The 20,117-nt window shown below is 35.9% G+C and overlaps 1 protein-coding gene across 5 annotated transcripts in view; it reads left to right on the top strand.

Annotated features, from left to right (window-relative positions):
• The window catches only part of LOC111056776 (protein trachealess), a 293,770-nt gene that overhangs the window by 234,422 nt on the left and 39,231 nt on the right, over positions 1–20,117 (top strand). For all 5 annotated transcript variants that reach the window (XM_039432905.1, XM_039432904.1, XM_039432908.1 and 2 more), the window contains one exon: positions 6,572–6,810. In XM_039432905.1, coding sequence (XP_039288839.1) covers positions 6,572–6,810 — 239 coding nt within the window. The remainder of the gene's footprint in view (positions 1–6,571; positions 6,811–20,117) is intronic.

Raw genomic sequence — 20,117 nt, 5'->3', positions numbered from 1 at the left:
TGACACTTCAGCTTCTCTAGCTCTCTAGACATCGGTTATCTGATTACTTCAAGATGTTTCTGATGAGTATAGAATGAATTACATAGTCTTTCTTGAACATGATACGGCAGACGTAAGCATATTATGCGATGATTATTACAATTTATCGTTTTTAGAGCAGTGGAATGAAATTATATCATATTTCCAATTGGATTTATATTGACTATTAATTGGAAGTGGATTCAGGAAAAATAGTTTTGTCTCAATAATGCTTCCATAATATCTTGATTAATATTGCATAATAATGCTTCCAATAATGATTGTCCTCACCATATCTAAAGATAAAGATCAAAGATATCTAGATTGTGATTGTCAATAAATAATTCTCTCAGTGAATAACCAATATGACCAATATAAAAATACATTTATTCATTCCAAATTAATTGTGGAAAATAAACAGGAAATTATCCAAAAATGTCTGAACTAGTGATAAGGTACTAACCAGGAATTGGCCAGGTATCCAAACGATTGCAAGTCATGTGAGTGAGAAATATGACATGAGAAAGAAACAGAGATGAGGTCTTCTTGGGTTCAAGGGCCGAAGAGGGAAGCAAGAAGGGTGTTCCTTGGGGAGTTTGCCCTTTGCCTTCCCCTCAATTTGGCCTAATTTAGGGCGACCGGTCAGGGAAAAAGGAGGGAAGAAATGGGAAATACGAGCAGTTTCTCTAATTCTGTTTTCGCTAGCTCTTCATACTGCTTTTCCTTCATCCCCACGACTTTCTTCACAAATTCCATCGACACTTCTATTGATGATCAACCGTGAAGTATATAATATATATTCTATATACATCTATAATATGTAACACTTATTTTTTCCTCCAGGCAAAGATCAGTAATAGGCACTGACCACTGATATAGCCCCAGGGTGAGTAGGTCCAAGTAAACACAACATTTTTGTGCTTGCATTCTCTTGTTTATTCACTTGGACGTCATAAGAAGCCTCAAGGGATTTAAGCACGCACTTGCTGGTGTTGGACAAAATCAGGCTCTCTCTACTAAGCTTTGTTGTTCTATTGATCGGGTTCGGTTGCAAGCTTGATCACGAGGCAGGTTTCTAGTATGATTCATGCATTTCTGTGATTAAATGAGAGTTGTGCAGACATTCATTGAATACTAAAATAGCTTTTATTGATATCCAATTTAAAAAATCATATTATGAAAAGTAGAAGTAGTTTATTGAATCATTGAATTGGTCATCTGTATTTGATTTCAAGTATCATTCAATCAATATAAAGACTGATAGAGTTTCCTATCAATCGAACAAATTGAGCGCATTAAACAAATTTGTGGAAAAATTATAGAGTTTGATGGAATTAAATATTGAGCTATGAAAGTTAATCGATATGATTTAAGGAATGAGAGGTATGTTGTACCATTTACTTCGAATAATTTAGCCAGAAACACCTTAATCTACATTGTACCAAGAACTTTCAATGATTTACCCGATAATTGTGCTGAGTTTTTTAATATGCGCCTGTTGAAAAGCAATTCAAAGATTTGGTTGAATGATACTTTAGATGTAACATAATGTAACTCATTATTAATGATTTGTATTGTTGTAATTCATTCTGTTCTATTTTTTGTATGTAAGTTCAGGTTGACTTTAATTATATTATAATACTCTCTAGATTTTTGAGAGCTGAGCCAGCAATTAATTAATTAATATCATGATAATTTTAACTGTTAAGTAAATTCTGTAAGTAAATTTGACAGTGTAATAAACTGATAAGTGAATTTAACTGTTAAGTAAAAATAAAGTTCACTGATATATGTATAATTATATTTGAATTTACATGTTTTGTATAATAGTACCTTGTCAAGCAGCCTCTTTGAGGTTCGCTTAAGGTAGCTTATTTATTCAATAAACGTTTTTTCTATTCTATTCTATTCTATTATCAACTAATTCGAATGATTGTATGTTCTGATTGAATATGTTAAGGAAACGAACAAAAGTTTCCAAATGCTCTCCTGTAATAAGTGAACTACTTCTAAACGAATCACAGAATTGGAATATGATCTGGAAAGATGTATCATCTGCAAGTGGACAGTTGAGTTTACAGAAGATGACGAAAAACCTCCAAACCAAATCAAATTGAATATAGACTCTGCATTGTAATATTGTAACTTTCCTGGTCAATATTCCATGGAAATCTCAGAATAGGCTACAGAGAATTGCTCAATTTATCAGAGAATCAAACAATAAAAGTGGACTGCGACCATTTAAATCACTCAGTAGCATATTTTTCATAGCCAAACATGAATTTAAGACGGCTACTTGTCTACCTCGGTCAGTATGAGGGATCAGACGTATGCTGGTACTCACTGCTAAGATATCAAGCATGAAAAAAACAATCCCACAGTTGTTGTATATCATTTTTATGGTTGATCGTTGGGTTGCTTTGTCTCAATGTTCCATTTGCCGGACATTTTTATCTGAGACAGAAGATGGATAGGGTTAGGGGGGAGGGTAACAGTTGAGCAACAGGATGGGGCAATTTTGCCCCGGGTTGCTGGGGGGCACAGCTGAAACACATTGCTTCTGACCCTGAGGAAGGGGGAGAAAGGCCCCTTATCAATAACAGTTCCTTGCAATTTCTTTATCTCTGTCCATCTTTCTCCTCCATCATATGCGATGGCAATCATCATGGTCTTCTTCATCAGGCATCATCATCGTTTGGTCAGCTTCCTTCCCCTTCCAATCGACTGCCCTCTCCCTCCCTCCCCCGGGATACCAGCTTAACGATTCCTGCCTTACAAATTGGCTTTTCTTCTACCCCCTATGCACAGTAATGCATAGACTTCGGAGGATCCATTTGGTCTTTTGCTGGTAGTCGTAATACAATAGATTATACTTTATAGCTGCTGTATGAATTGGATTTTTATTATTTTCTATAAATCGATAAACAGTTTGATTCAGGAACTTTCGAACTCTAGGCTTCAATGATAAATGAAACTCAATCGGTAAGATATTTGAAAGGAAATCGAGCACTTTTAAATGTTTGCACAGTGTAAGTTGGAGCAGAGAAATAAGTGTTACTAAAACCCAAATATAGAATTCAGGATTTTCTGGAATGTATATCGTTTCATATTCAACACATTTCAATTCAAAGAGTTTTTATTTTTGACCCAAGGCAAATATCGTTGTTCATCTGTATGTTTGTTTGCATTTCCTACAATATTACTCACTTATTACAGTTTTATTGGAAAACTTCAAACTCTAGGATTTTGCTGATGAAGAAAATTCAGTCTGTATGGTGTAGGTGAATCAAGGTCTTTGAGCTCAGTGTGTATTGTAGCTGAAAAATAATGGTTAATGGAACCTCCATAAAATTAAAGCTATTTTAAATATTTCAGGCTATTGAGTGGTTACATATCTAACACATCTCAATAGATCAACGCAACACAACCATTCTAATTTACGATTTCTACTGATGAATAATATGATGTCTCATATATTTTTTGAAACAAAATTTTGATAGGCCTACATTCAACTTTTGTAAGTATTTCAACTTTTGAAACAATATCTTGATTGCGAGAGAAAATAATGTGATAATATCATTTTTCTCCCATCATATTATCAAGCGGTAATGAGATAATAATGAACCTCCTTGATGACTTGTTTCTCGATCTACAATCATACAAAAGCATTATCTGTAATGAAACTGCAGAAACTGCAATAGGATAATCGAATAAACAGAGATTACAGTTAGCCAAATAGCATCTTTACTTTGTCCGCAACGCATTCATTTGACGCTCTTTTATTGGTCCATTATATTTTACCGCTCTTATATTTTCATTATGTCAAATATTTTCTGTTGATAGTACTACGCTTCCAACTACTATATCTTGTGATTATCCACTGAAAACTATGAAGAAAACTATGCTCTTGAAAACTATGAAAAACTACTCTTATGAAAAAACTACTATTATGAAAACTATGCTCTTGATGTTCACCAAGAGCATTGGTGAACATCTTCAATTCTGAAACTAACTTGAGCTCCAAGCTATTTACATTCTAGTGTCATTTGTACAAAATATATATAAATAGATAAATAAATGTGATTCTGATTCACCTAACAACTTAATGACTTGAAAGTATTCTGAATGTCAATACATTTGCTCACACAATAAGTTATTTTACTTATCACTATGAACAATGAAAACACTACAAATCACAACAAACGTTGAAAAAATTGTCAATTAAAAAAGTTATCAATTTAGAATTTTTTACCTAGACGCTGAGCCTGTAAAAACTCACTAAATAAAGATCAGTGCTTCTTTGTAAAAAATATAAATAAATAAATAAAAATAGTGAATCGAATATGCTGGAGAATGGGTTGTATATTAGATAATATTAGTATATTAGGTAATATTGGTCTATTGGTAATATTATAATATTAGGAGCGTAACAGACCAAAATATCCAACGAGACTTCTGTCTGATTTATGAAGAGTTCTAGACAAGTTCTAGTCCTTCGGCAAGACTAGGGAAAGCAAAGATATAATTAATTCCAGAGACCCATACTATCTAATTTGAGGACAGCATGTAATATAGTCAGTGATAGAGATAACAGTAGCACTGATGTGCCATTTTAGTTGTGGCCAAATAAAATATGTAACAGTAAAAGGCTTGTTACGATAATAAAACACATTATTTTTAAAGGCGGGGACTTGCATGGAATACGAAATAGTCTAACTGCGAATAGAAAGCTGATAACAGAAACAATGGCTGACCGCATTCTTATCATATGACACATTCTTCCAACGTCTAATGGAACTCATGTCCTGGAATAGGAATGACCAGTGAAGTTGAAAATATTTCAAACTTTCTAATAGGTTAAGTGTTTTTTATTTCCATTAGTTCCACCTTTTCATCCTGAAAGAGAAAATATCTATTGAAATAAGGAACAAAAAACTCAAATCGAGTATCATAATACACTATTAACTCTAATTGTTATCGGGCTACATTTCTATTCAAAAGAATTAAAAGCTCATAACTTCGTCAAATTGAACAGAACATTTTAGCTTATTATAATTATTCTGATAGCATTTTGAGTACAAGTGAACTATTATATTTTTGAGTGAATAATTGAGTTCTTAGTACTTGTAGTACTGTACTTTGTTATTCGAGTACTACTTTACTTTCCGTGTCCAGGATCACCAGTCTTCTATTTTTCTATATATTTCGCTCCCAAAATTTAGCCAACCGGAGGGCTTTGTCGTTGCTTTGGAGGAGGTCGTCATGAGAGCAGTTTGTGTCAAGCAACTCGCACTGCAATAGGTTATTCGAGTGAAAGTTTAATTGAATTCAGTCTAATTTGCTTTGGGAGGGTTAAGATCATATTAAGCGGGTTTTCAAGCGTTCTCAGACAGCGTTTTTAGAGTCGTCAGGACAGGAAGCTCTCCGATTGGCTGATTGGGTTGGCGCCTGAAAAAACTCCCGAACAAAAGCTTGAGAAAAAGCTTAGTATGGTCTGAACCTTATCGATTTTAAAACAGTATTGTAGTACTTGACTTCTTGAACAGAAAAAATCAATTATATTTCAGCGTGGCTGTCCCTTAACACTGGTAAAAACCTGTATCTTTTGTTAAACCTAAACGAATCAACAAATAAATAGCGTACAGAGACGAATATTTCCGGAGCAAGGGTCAGTCCTATTGAAATCAGCGTCGTAAATTCGGCAAAGATTCCATCTGGATTTTCGGTTTCCCCGATTTCAGTGGAAAGGGGCGAACAGTTCCGTCTTTAATTTCTCCGGTGGCCGTTTACCGGACTTGGTTCTAATCATAATCCCCCCTCCACGACTCGCAAAAAGGACCCTATCGGATGTTTTCCACATTTATTGGTCCCTCGGGAGTCCCAAAGCCTTACTACTTGTCGCAAGGTCGCAGGCACAAGAAACTGAGACAGAGTAATTTCTTCGGTGAACGGTTCTCTGCTTTCTCAAATAATGGAAACTGATCGATCGAATGGCGGAGTTTGAAACAAGTTAGTCAAGAACCAAGTACCTTTTCTTGGAAGTACCTTTGCTCGATTATCATCGAATTTCCATACAAATTGAACAAACTCAACATAAAGTACCGAAGAAGTGAGAAAGTACAAAAAAATGATAATTTTAGAACAAGAATAATCGTTGAATACTAGTAGTCTAGCGAATGTCTGTCAGATATTTGCTTATTGGAGGATGCAATACAAGGCGTTTTTTCAGACGAGTCGGCAGGGCAGAAATCTTTCCGATTGGCTCATTGGGTTGGCATTCGGGACTGATCTGAAAAACGCCTCATGTGGCTTAGCCCTTAGTGTAGTCTATTCAGTCCGACTTTTTTCTTGGTGCTGTAACAGAACAGATTCAACAGATATCAATGACTCCAAATATGTTCAAGATTCCACAGCTGTTCAGTGACATCGATCTACACTGTGACTTACTCGTTATGTTCACACTTTAGGTTGCAGGACTGTAATATCAATGTGAAGTGATATATTTATTATGATAAACTGTGGGTTATAAATGGACCATTTTCCGTTGTTACAGCATTTTGGAGCTGCGAAAGGAGAAGAGTAGAGACGCGGCGCGATCGCGTCGAGGCAAGGAGAACTTCGAATTCTACGAGCTGGCCAAGATGCTGCCCCTCCCCGCCGCCATCACCTCGCAGCTGGACAAGGCCTCCATCATCCGACTCACCATCTCCTACCTCAAACTGCGCGACTTCTCCGGCAACGGGGACCCGCCCTGGAGTCGTGACGGGCCGCCTGCTGCCAAATCGCTCAAAGGTAAGTAGTCAATCATATCATTCCATTCGTAGGCCTGGTTTCCTGGTCACCTATTAATAATTGTAATGCACTATTGAACCTTAACATTTCCTCGAAACCAGGTTTATGAAAGATTTAAGTACTTTAAACTGTAATACAAAGAAAATGTAATGTAAGGCTGCGCACAGACTTGAGCACCACAAACAGGCGCATTTCACTTATCAGCTGATGTTACGCTTATTGTATGTGTACCCTACTGTTTCTGTTCAATTACAGATATGATCAGCTGATGAAAAGTTAAATGCGCGTATTCGAGGTACTTAATTCTATACGTAGCTTTATTGTGAAGAGTTTGAGGTTGGAGCCATGATTAAAGAACGATGATTATGAATGACGCTTTATCCTAATGAAGAATCAAAAATCACAAGTTCCCAATGACAAAGAGGAAATGTTTTGTGAATTCAAATACTCATACCCTCCTACAGAAGAATGCTCTCATGAATCAATATTTATTATTTATTTATTTTACAGAATAATTTATTTCAAGAATCAAAAAAGATAGATTTCAAACGATGGCGAACACGAAGATGAGAAGGTATGATCAACACTGAACGTTAATTAGTACTGTATCAGTTGATACAGATTTGTTGGTTTTTATTCAGACTCGAATCCATGACGATAACGATAATTAAATTATGATAATGTTGATTGACTTTTCCTTCAATCAAGAATGAAAAATCACGAGTTCACAATGAGAAGCTCACAAAAATGGACTTTTGTAATCGTGTACCCTGAGAAATTCTTTAGAATAATCGATACTTTGTTTAGTGTATGCTGAGGATTATGTCAGTATTTCGGACTCATCCGTGTTCAATGGCAGGGAAGCCGATGAGAAATGATTGATAGGATATTGAAACAATTGGGATGATAATAAACAATCCTCGTTAGAGAAGTTGACACTTCCTTGTTGGAAGTTGAATATACTTTACTAATTATGAGGTATCAATAGGAACCTGAGAGGAGAGCTCCAGTAAACAACTTCTTCATCAAGTACTGATGATGATAAAATTGTAGGACATCTTTAACAAGGGTAGCATCTGTATAAAAGGGATGTCATCGATCTTAAAAGATATTGAACAAAAGAACCCTCAAGCGAAAACTTCGAACCACTTTAAGAAAACTTTCTGGAAGATCATCTTGAAGGAAGAGTTCTTCTGTTTCTAACCAATGATGAATTCGATACTGGAGGGAGAAGAATGAGATAATTCTATTTCACGCCTTTTTTCTCATGAAACATAGCTGCTGAAAATGAAACCGAAGTTAGTGAAGATGCTGATAGAATTAAAAGTTTGTCAGCTCAATCAGGAGGGTGGAAATGTTGGTTTTCTCATTCTTATGTATCATCATTAATCTCGGAATAATGAGGGTGAATTACTCATTGATAGGTTGAATATTGTTAATAAGTCAAGTGTATTGATATCAAAGGATCCTCCCACTGATATTCAAGGTTTAATAATTACACATATGAAAGTTTCTCGTTTCATGAACAATCGCTGAGTTTTCAGTTTGACAAAGGGTTTTGATATTAGAGCTAATTAAGTTGGGTGGATAGTTGAGGGATAGTTGATAAAAACCATTCTTATTCCTGGTTTTAATATTAAATGTAATTTACAAACACACTAGCAGCCTATTTCAATAAAAGTAGAAGATAAATTTATGTCAAACTATTAACAAACTATTTGGAGATTTTGGACTGTATTCCTTTATTCTCATCGTATTTTTAATCTTTGCAAGATAGAATTTCAGAATAATAACGAATTTGGATCTATTTTTAAATTATGATCTATTATATATTGTAATCTAATAATACTGGAATAGAAATGTATCAACAATCGGTTTTATCCTAAAACTTTGTGGAATTCGCAAAGAATCTGTGAGTTCTCAGGTTATTTGCTGTTAAAAATATTATTATGTACGAAAGAGTTCAGAGGTACATTGATTTTCTACTTAAACTACTAAACTACTAAACTGAACCAGAATTACTCGATAACTCTTATATTCTGACAAAAAATGTTCAGTCTCACGTTATACGAATTTTGTATTCACCGACATGATATTTTCAGGGAACCCTGAACAACAAATTTTCTAGTCGTGAATCACTTGAGTTCTATTCGCCCACAAAATATTTTTAGAAAATCATGAAGAGGGATCAAAGCTATAGAGACAGGAATAAGCCAAAGGAAAGTACCCCAGGAGAAGTGAAAAAATACCCAAAGAAAAGTGTGGCAGAAATAATATGGAGGGTGCGCTAGATAACCTAGTTGCGGTCCCTTTGCGGTCTCGAGTTGCATCTGACAAGTCCTAATTTGCCCAGTGATGGATTCCCTCTCCCTAAAAGCTCCCCTTCCCTCCCACCCGTGTCAAGGACATGCCTTGTGACATGCATGTCACTTGCCAGCATGTAATTCCATTATTTCTAGCAAGTTGTTACATGAAATTACTTCGGATTGAGCTGCTGTCAATTTTCTACCACGGAGAACTCAATAAAAAGTGCATCGGGACTGATGCTTTCAATAGATCAAGTCTGAGAAAGCATGTTTACCTTGAAATTGTTCCACACTGGGTTCTGACAAATATTTTCTTGTGCTTACAATCATAGGAGTTTGGGAAATGAATTCACAAACACATTGAAAAGCTCACTTCGAGTAGTAGATACATAGAAAAAATTGCTCTTGGAAGAACAATTCGTGAATTCTGGTGACATTGCTTGATCAATGAGAATTTCACTCAGAATTATCACTTCGAGATGACAAAATCCATTCAATCTAGAGATTGAAAAAATTTCACACTGTACTTCAAATAATTTTTAAAATATTTCACTTGATGCTCTATATTCTTCTAAGGGCCATATAGTTCCATCTTCGTTTCATGCTAATCTACGATCAATGATTGGATTTATTATAATGTTTCCCATTGCTTCAAAAAAATCAAAACATTACACTTGATGCTATCTTTTACTTCTATTATTCTTATTTTTCTAGATGTTTTGTTTTCGAGGAACACTATCAAAAGGTGGAGTTCACCAAAACGTAGAAGCGTGAGATACTGCATGTTTAACAAAACATTAGCAGTCACCTTTTGTCTTGCTCTGAGATGTATATCTTCCTTCTTATTCGACTCGTGAGAACAACACAATTTCCATTTTTATTCCATAGTCGGTTGAAACGGAAGTCAAAGTCATAACAGATTTCCATCTGACGATGTGACAATGCTACTGTGCTTCAGATGGTTGCCGCAAAGAAACATGGATGCACTGGAAGAGGAAATGGATGCAATAGAGATTATAGTGCATTGTAACTTCCACATTATCAGTATCATGTTCAGAAGGATAGGATTGGGAAAGGTGTGCCTTATTCTGGAACTCACGCCACAGGAAGATGAATAGTACCTAGTACAGGACGTGATGTTGATACAAAATATCACTCGAGATGCATTTTGTCTAGTTTAAAGAATTTTACATTTAAATAATTTTAGTTTATTCCATCATTATACATCCTATCAATACATTTCATCATATGGAGGGACGCTAGAGGACAGCTCCTAAATTTAGCTTAGTTCATGATCATAATCATTGAAATATGTTCAGTTTTGATACGGGAAATGAGTTCAATGATAATTCAATCATATATAATTTTAAGTAGAAGCTGAACTGTGTGTAAGTTGAGCTGAATAAATACTTTTACTTAGATACAATATAGCAAAGTTTTCAATTTCTATAAATAATTTGAGTCGAAGCATTGTCTTGAATTTGGAATTCAGAAGAGTAATGTGAAAACGTAGACTTGAATAGAAAAAAAAATCATTCAACACGAAGAGCTAGAAAGACTAGTATAGTCAGAGAACGAATCTGTATTGTTACCTGGACATACTATCTACATGAAAAAGCAACCTTATAAGTCAAATTGAATACAGTAGCATATAGTTCAATAATGAAAGATTTTGACATTTTTGTAGCATGATTTAAATTGATATGTACTACAATCACCGTATTAAAGAGGTAGAAAAGTGATGCAATAAAAAAATAAGTAATATTCATGAAATTACAGAATAATTCCTCAACAAAGAAGAGTTATTATTATTGATTGAATAATAGCTTACAATGTTACAATGACAATCTCGTTCACAGCTATCACAATAGAACTTCTTCAATCATTATTACCCTCTTCATTCGCGAATCATTTAAATACTTGTGAAGTAGCAAACGTCACCCACTAAACTGGCTTTATTTACCGGATGGTCGCCTACTAATTCGACTAACTCGTTTCTTCAGTCGTCCTGCCGCCGAGCAAGCGATCGGCCACCAAGAGCCAATGACCATCGAGTTTTTCACCTTTCTTCGCGCTTGTGAGAAAACAGATCGAAATCAGGCATAGTCGTCAGTACGTGACGTCACGCTTCGCTGCTGACGTGATGGTGATGCAGCTCTGTCACGTCGAGGCATCCATTTTCAGCCATGCTTGGTTCTGTTGTTGGACAGAAGATTCATGAAAATAGCACTTGTTCATCAACAAGGACATGAACCTGATTTTAGACTCCAGTAAAATATGACCTCTCATGAAATGGTTAAGCTTCTACTGTAGTAGAATTCAACGATAAAACCAATTATAAATGTGTAACTTGCGTTTATGATGGGATACTTCATCATAATATATACTACAAGTTTCTCACTGTGGTCGATTTGATTGGATTTATCAGTGAATTCCACTTTAAAATAAATAAATCAACTATTCCAACTGAAAAATATTGATTCCATTACAACTCATAAGTAATTATAATTGGAGTTCAATCATAGATGTAAATTAAATTCGTACGACTTTTTATTGGTGGTGAGTCTCGTGCGGGAAAGTCTAACCTCGCCTGAATATATTATAACTAGCCGTCAGGCTCGCTTCGCTCGCCATATCCATCTAGCCAGGGGGCTCCGCCCCCTGGACACCCGACTGGATCGTCCAAGAATGAGATCAGCAGGCTCGCTTCGCTCGCCTGCATTTTTCATTTGTAGGACGATCATATGTTAGGACGATCCAGTCGGGGGTCCAGACTAAACGTCTGGCTAAACGGATATGGCAAGCGAAGCGAGCCTGACGGCTAGTAATATAGGCCTAATATTCCCAGGAATAGCTCTGATTGAAGTAGCAGTGCTCAATCAATTTTTCCGCGATAAATGCATTTCAATCTTCAATTTGGTGCCAACCTAACAAAGTCAACTCAACTTAATGCCAACCTGACAAAATTATTAATTTAGTTACCAGTTAACAACTGTCTCGAAGAGGTACTCTCTCTAGATTATAGTTCTATATTATCATATGGTATGGACATTTCAATTTATAATTAACATTATAATTAAGAGATTGGAATAAGAAGAATATACATGCTAAAAGACGAACTTTAAACCCTTAAAAGCCACCCTTAGAGTTAAAATTTTTCCAAATCCGTTCTTAGTGCGCCTCTAAAGGGCCAACTGAACATACCTACCAAATTTGAAAGTTTTTGGTCCGGTAGATTTTTAGTTCTGCGAGTGAGTGAGTAATACAGTCAGTCAGTCAGTCAGTGAGTGAGTGCCATTTCGCTTTTATATATATAGATAAGAGCCGTCAATGGACCTTACATCAGCCGGGACCGACAATCAAAGTGCCCATCCCACAACACGGGAGTCATCTGGGTGAAAACTTTTTTTAGTAACCAAGTTTGAAGTCAGGACCTCTATGCTGCTACGCAAGAACTATCTACTGGACCACGGAAACTGAGGGTAAATTTCCACAAGGATAATTTCAGTTTGTTTCAGTTTTCAAAAAAGCGGATCACGTTATTCTTAGGTCACACTTCTTCATGACATCTAAGGCCTCATTCACACAGAATGGTCGTTGGGAGCTGACGTGGCGGCCCGTGTGCGTCGTTTTTTCTGTGTGGAATAGGCTTAATGTGTTCCAAAAATGTGTATTAACAATAGAATCATTATAACACAAGTATTAATTGCTAATTATCAAGAACTACTGTTCTATATTACTTTCTCCAATATTCCATTACCTCCATATTCTTTCCAACTTCTAATGAAGTGGAAATCACCACCAACCAGTGCATCCAATTTCTTTACAAAAACAATTTTCCACAAAAACATCAACCAGGTTGTCTTTTTGAAAGCTAGCGGCACCCCTCAACATGGCACATAATCCAATCAGATTTGGACGGGTTTATAATAACGGAAGCTACAGAAGTTGCGTAGCAGATCCCCTCCGCGAGACGCCTGCTGGTGCAAGTGAATTACCTCCAGCTAGTAAACTTCGGCTGGCTCTCTTTTTGTTGCGAGGTTGACTTACGTCTTGTGCCAAAGCTGGTGGTAGGGTGGTTGTGGGTAGTTGTTATAGTGGTGGGAGGGTATGGGGGTCGTAGGGTAGGGGGTATGCAAATCACAGCCGTGTCTTTACTACGTCACACTGGAGTAGGTGCATGGAAATAGGGGATGAGCCTGAGGGGATGTTGTGCCTTGTGTGATCATCACCAGGGGGCCTCTTAGCGCGACAAGCCACCCGGAAAATATCATCGAACACCCTTGTTCTTTCAGTGAGCGCGCTAACTGGTGACCCCTTTAGTGGTGCCTTTTAGTGGCGTGTCATTCCACCTCTACTGATGTTCCATCTCTGTGGCCTCAATAGTCTTACATCCAGTCTGCAATTAGAACGTGCCATTGTAGCCACACAAGAGAGGACTACCAGCACTTGTTCCCCCAAGTAGGTACAAGGTACAACTCAACTCCATTGAGACTTTGAGACATTTGAGACATTGAGACTTGAGACATTGACATTGAGACATTTGAGAAAGATGATCTTCATGGTATTGATCTTCTAACAAAATTTGAATCTCTTTCAAATTAACTCCTTCCCACATCGAATGACAACTAGAGGATATTCTTTAGTTATTACTTTCCTTGCCCTATTACCATAGGTAAGGAAAGTATTGCTTTCCGAAAAAATTAAGGTACCCCAATTTCTAAATTTCTATACTTTTCGAGGTCCCCTGAGTCCGAAAAAGTGGTTTTTGGGTATTGGGTATTTGGGTGTGTGTGTGTGTGTGTGTGTGTGTATGAGTGTATGTGCGTCTGTGTACACGATATCTCATCTCCCAGTTGACGGAATTACTTGAAATTTGGAACGTAAGGTCCGACTATAAGGATCCGACACGAACAATTTCGATCAAATGCAATCCAAGATGGCGGCTAAAATGGCGAAAATGTTGTCAAAAACAGGGATATCGCGATTTTCTCGAAATCGGCTCCAACGATTTTGATCAAATTTATACCTGGAATAGTCATTGATAAGCTCTATCAACTGCAACAAGTCCTATATCTGTAAAAATTTCAGGAGCTTTGCCCCATCTATGCAAAGTTTGATTTTAGATTCTCAATTATTGCCTTCATATACAATTCAAACAAAAAATTTCAAGTGGAAAACATTGAGCATGAAAATCTCTGCAATCAATGTCCAGTTCTATTAAATCATTCACAACGAAGAGATAGCAGACCTCGTGTGTTTCCAGCGTTATTGACCTATCACCAGCTGTCTCATATCTTTGAATAGTAGACTTGAGATCCGCGAGTACACTAGCGTCAGGTGATCAATTTTCGTTACGGCAAGGAAAGTTGTGTGAGTGCGCCACACCAGATTTTTATTATTGGAGAACAGTTCTAAAACTTGTCATACTAGAAAAGAAGAACACAGACAGAGGTTATTTCAGACGGATGATCTTCATGCAATTCGCAGATCTTTTTCTCGATTGTACTCCTTCCTACATTCAATGAGAACTATAAAAATTTTCTCATTTATTACTAGAATACAGTTTTGAAACCTCTCTTACTAAAACAGAAGAAGACAGACAGAAGTCATTCCTGACAGATGAATTTCTTTCAAATTAGAGTAAACTAGAGAAATTTCCTCTTCTATTATAAGAAAACCGGTTTCAAGATTTTCTTACTATAACAGAAGGAGTGTATAAGTTGGAAATTGATGTCTTCCAATTATCAAATATTTTTAATGAATCCATTAAATTGATAGAAACATAACATATCTCAGTTCATGTTACAGGCATTACAAAAATTTTATTTCAGCCTAGATATACGAGAAAGTCATTTAATGACTTTTTTGTATGATTCAAAATATTGTTGCTTCTAGGAATGTTACAGAACTGCTTCTGCTATTTATTAAATCATAGGTATGTGTGCTGGAAATTTATGAATTCTCTAGTTCAGAAAAAACTATAATAGAATTATAGAGTGCATATAGTATAACTATACTGTTTAGATAGTTTTTTCTACATTGAAGAACACCTGAATTAAAACAAAAAGAAACTACCTTGACACTTCTCCAAGAACTTCTCTCTTCTTCGAATGGAATGTAGGGGACTCTCTAGGACGATTTAATAGCATGTAATCCAATCCCCCAATTGAGAGTAGAATGCTGCTCCTATTCTTAGACTAAATACCTCCTTCAGTTCAAATTGTCTCCCTTGTTGTACAGTATGTAAATTTCGAAACAATTGTCTGTTACTGTAAATAAGATTGCACCAGTGATTTAGTCGAAGGGGTTCTAGTTGGAACGCGTTCAGTTTTTCTCTCTCATGTTCTTTCAGTTCAACTGTTTCTGTTTCTCTCCACTCTATACTCTTCTACACTTTCATATACATCCCTCATATAGAAATTTCATTTTATTCTCACCGTGTTATCCCTTACACATTCTTCTTCTTCATGTCTGTTGAAATTTTTCTGCATTTCATTTGTTTTCCTCTTCTTTTTTCTCTTCATCTTCTTTCTTCTCTTCTTCCTCTTCCCCCTCTTCCTTCTTCTCCTCCTCCTACTCCTTTTTTCTTTCTTCTCTTTCTCCTCTCCCTTCTCTCGCTTCTCTTCCTTCTATTCCTCCTTTTCCTTCTTTTTCTTCTTCTCCTTCTCATCCTTTTTTTCCTCTTTCCCCTTTCTTCCTCCTCTTCTCCACTTTCGTCTCTTCCATCCCCTCCTGCCATCCCTTCTCTTCCTTCTTTTTCTTGCTTCCTTCTCTTCTGTTCTTTATTGTCTTCTTCTCATTATTATTTTTGTCTCCCTTTCTCTCATCCTCCTTTATCCCTCTTATACTTTCACCTCGCACTTCTCGTTTTTTTACTAAACATCTATAAATTGTATTATTCATCATCTCATTGAAGCTCTTCTTCTTTTTCATTCTATCAATAATTTCCTCTCTTGAATCTCAAGGGCTTCATCACATACACATACACATACGTTGTTCCCCTTCCTTATAATTATTTACGTCTTTTCATCTACAACTTTTGTCACATCTTACTCGCTCTTTCACTTTCTCTTTCTTTCCTTCTATCTTCTTCTCCCATTTCATTCACATTTTGCTTCAATTGCCTCTTTCTTTCCCTCCCTTCACCTCCTTCTTTCCCTACAATTGCCTCCTACTTTTTCCTTTATTGCTTCCTCATACACCTTTCACTCCATCTATCTTTCTCTCATCCCCGTCTCTTCCTAAACGCAAAAGCAAAAGCTGGTGGTGGCATTATTTGTTCGTACAGCGTGAATTGAGGGGTCGTTGAATTTGAATGGCAAGTAACTAGGTTAAGTCTGGTCTGACAATTCCCTTAGTTAGCTGGTCGACCACCCCGCCTCCGCCTGGGGGTGGGTTGACTGGAGGCGGCAATAACAAATCGACATGAGCCGCCCCCGGAGGGGTGAGTAGGCCTAATATGGGGGCGGTGTGTGCCCTCTATTTCGTTCTGTCGATAACCGCCTGCACCCTCTAATTGGTTTTAAAGTACTCGAACATTAAATGCCGACACTGCTGCAACAACTGAATTATTGTCACCATGTTCTCTTGTTCACACTCATCATAATTCCCCTAATACTAATGCTTTACAGTTTATTTACATATTATTTGATGCAGTGATTGCTTCAGCTTGTCAAGTTCAATGTGCCGAAATCAAGTATCGACTATGCAAAAGAAAAGTGGATGCAATATGCTGAGAGCTATGTTTGAATAGTGAATCAATGATGATTATAGTTCAACATTACATCATTCCTATGCGCACCATTTATCATGAGTACGAAACGCGAATTTATATATTTTCATCCTCATTCAAAACAGTCGAAGAGTTCTCAAGATCTATTCGTTTCTTTCTTTGAATTATTTGCATGGTCTCAGAGTTTTGAATATACTATCAAATATAATAGTCCATCAAATTTAGATCGCTGATCGAGTTCCAGAGAGCAAAAAAAAGTCGAACTGATTTTATTTGATTGAATATAGTCAATAGTCAAAGTTCTCTATTACATATTCTTCAAGAATAGCAATTGTTGTCAAGAATAAAAAAATATATACATATATTTGAATTGTTTGTATTTACAATTATATTTTCTCACTGCCAGTCTGTGTCTCCTGTTTCAAGAGATTCACTTAGTTCGTACATGGGCCTTCCTTTGAGGAACTCACTAAGTCTTTTTTCCAATGGCACACAGTCCAGCCTCTTTATCGTCTCCGGTAGGTGATTCCACAGTTTTCTGCCCACGTATGAAGGTTTCTCTTTGAATATTGCGGTCATGTGCCTTGGGAGTACATAGTTGTCTGCCTGCCGAGTGATGTACAGTCGAACCTCTGTATAACGAAATCGATTGACCCGAGAAAAAATTCGCTGCAGAGAGGTATTCGTTATTGAGAGGTTCTGTCAAGAAAACTGCCACGATCCTATGGATCTTATAACATCGTATCACGGTGTAATACGTAAAATACGGTAAATAAATGAATATGGTACATAGAACATATAATCGCGAACGTAAGTAGGGTACCTATTAGGCCAATATTAATATGGAAATTTGAAAATTCATGCAGTTTAGAATAAAAGAACATGGTTTTTGAATATTCATAAAATGTAATAAGTAAGTAAACTCCCCAATTTATTTTCAGAAAGCTTGATTTGTACTATTAGTAGAGTTTAATCGAAGTACATACTCTGTAGCAATATTTTTCAACTCTTTACACTACTATTAGATGGAACGCAAAATACGGTTATTTTGTCAATAACTTCACTATAAATACTATAATAACTCAACTTTCCTATTTTTTAATGTTTTATATTTGAAAAAGTGAGTAATTTTCGGCTGAATTTTGCATTTGAATAAAAAAATCATGTTTGATAAACGACTCACATCTATTCAAACAGTCAGACGTCTGGTACACTATTTTTCAGTTTTAATCCTTGCCTGATAATTTTGAAAGCCTCTAGAACTTTTTGATGTGACGGATTCTTCTCCTCAGGTTCGTCACAGCTATCATCATCATAGTCAGTTTAAAGGATTGAAATGTGTGACATAAGTAAGAATGGGGAAGTCCAGTCGTTCACCTGCCTGGTCTACAATAATGACAAGTTCTTGGAATTCAATTTCCAGTAACTTGCATTCAATTTAATTGTTTTGTTTTTTCAGGACATTAGCTGTATACAGACTTTGGTATCACTTAACTATTCATACAGTGTAATTAATGTTATTTTATATAATATTGTTTTTTGTTCTTTTGTACACATCTTAATGGAAATAAAAATTATTATAATAAAATTATTATTATTTTAATTATTTCCGACACGTGTTTCACCCTCTATTGACTGTCTACTACCCTATCTTCTTCCTACCTGAATTGCCATTATTTTTAGTCTATTGACCTTTCTGCTGAAACTTAACAATTCCTTGAAAATAACCGTCTGCTTCCTATACACACTACACTTTGTATGTTGAAGTCAAGAGAAAACATTGTTGTTGAGAGGTCTGAAATACGTTAAATAGAGGTAAATAAGCAGCCAAAACTCAAAAATGTCATGGAACCAGATGAAAATTCGTTGTGTAGAGGATTTCGTTAAGTGGAGGTTCGTTATAGAGAGGTTCGACTGTATTTATGAACAACTGTGCCATGATGGCCAGATGACGGAAGGCATCTCGACATGTCTCTCTTTGTTTGAGACTTGCCAGCACTCTTAGAGCCCTCTCCTGATGTGTGAGAATCCTCTTTAGATTGCCCGCTTCAGATTGAATATAGAATTAGCTGTGAGCGAATTATTGTTGCTTATGAGGTCTGAAGAATGTAATCCTGAAATATGAACAGGAGACAACTTCATGTTCTCGACTGGCAAATATCCATTGTCAGTAGTCCTGTATTTATATTCTACTTAGTCAATATTATACTTAGACTTATATCTTAATTTTTTGCGTGAATTTTATTATGTTTATGATTTCTGTAATATTATACAGAATATCATTATATTCTGTATTATTATTTTATTTTTTAAACTACTTTTAATTTCTGATGTAAAATATTTTGATGTGCAATAGGTCTATCTAGACCTAGCACAAGATAAGAAAAATAAATAAATGAATCAATCAATCTATATAAATACATCTTATGTATATTTTTCTCATCAAAGAAAACTATTCTCAATCAGTGTATCATTTATCTTATTCCCATCTTCCCCCTCAATTCATCGAGGTTAAATGATATAGAAGAATTGAAATAATAATTTATTTAGTTCTGAATAGTGAGTAGTGTTTTCTCTGGCTCTAAATTTTGTCAAATTACGCAAAAATATTCAAATTAATGGTGATTTGAGTGTGATATTTTTGTTTTTTATTCTGTTTTTAACCGTCAAAATTTAAAATCCTTAGTTTCCGTTGTTTTTTAGTGAAAATGGACTAAATTTTAGAAAAGTGAAACCAAAACCCTATTTTGGACTTTCAAAATGTTATCTAAATCTGGGAGAGAAATAGTACAAGAAGTATCCTTAGTTTTTCTCTCCCAATCAGTGCTACTTTGTAAAAAATATAAATAAATAAAAATAAAATAAAAATAAAATAAAAATAAAATAAAAATAAATTAATAAATAAATTACGGTATAGGCTATAACCTTCAATAGTAATGATCGAACTGAGTGAAATATTGATAAATTAAGTAGAAATCATGGACAGAAGCTGATATTCCCATTGGTCATCACCTCAATCCAATATGAAAGAAGCTTTCCCTGATAGAGAGTCCATAAACCTCTTGTTCCCACCTTACCCTTGGATGGTGTATTGCAAACGAATCGGAATGTGCCCCATTCATTCATAGTAGCATGGCTGACTAGCTAGCATCATCACAGCTCTACAAGTCGATGAGTGACTCATTACAAACACCCTCCACGTATATTCCTTTTCCTCCTCCTCCTCCTAGTTCACCACCTTCTTCTTCTCATCCTCCTTCTCATCC

The sequence above is a fragment of the Nilaparvata lugens genome, chromosome 7 (assembly GCF_014356525.2).
Source record: "Nilaparvata lugens isolate BPH chromosome 7, ASM1435652v1, whole genome shotgun sequence".
Taxonomy (NCBI): domain Eukaryota; kingdom Metazoa; phylum Arthropoda; class Insecta; order Hemiptera; family Delphacidae; genus Nilaparvata; species Nilaparvata lugens.
Note: the sequence above shows the minus strand (reverse complement) of the source record. Positions and strands in the feature narration are given on the sequence as shown.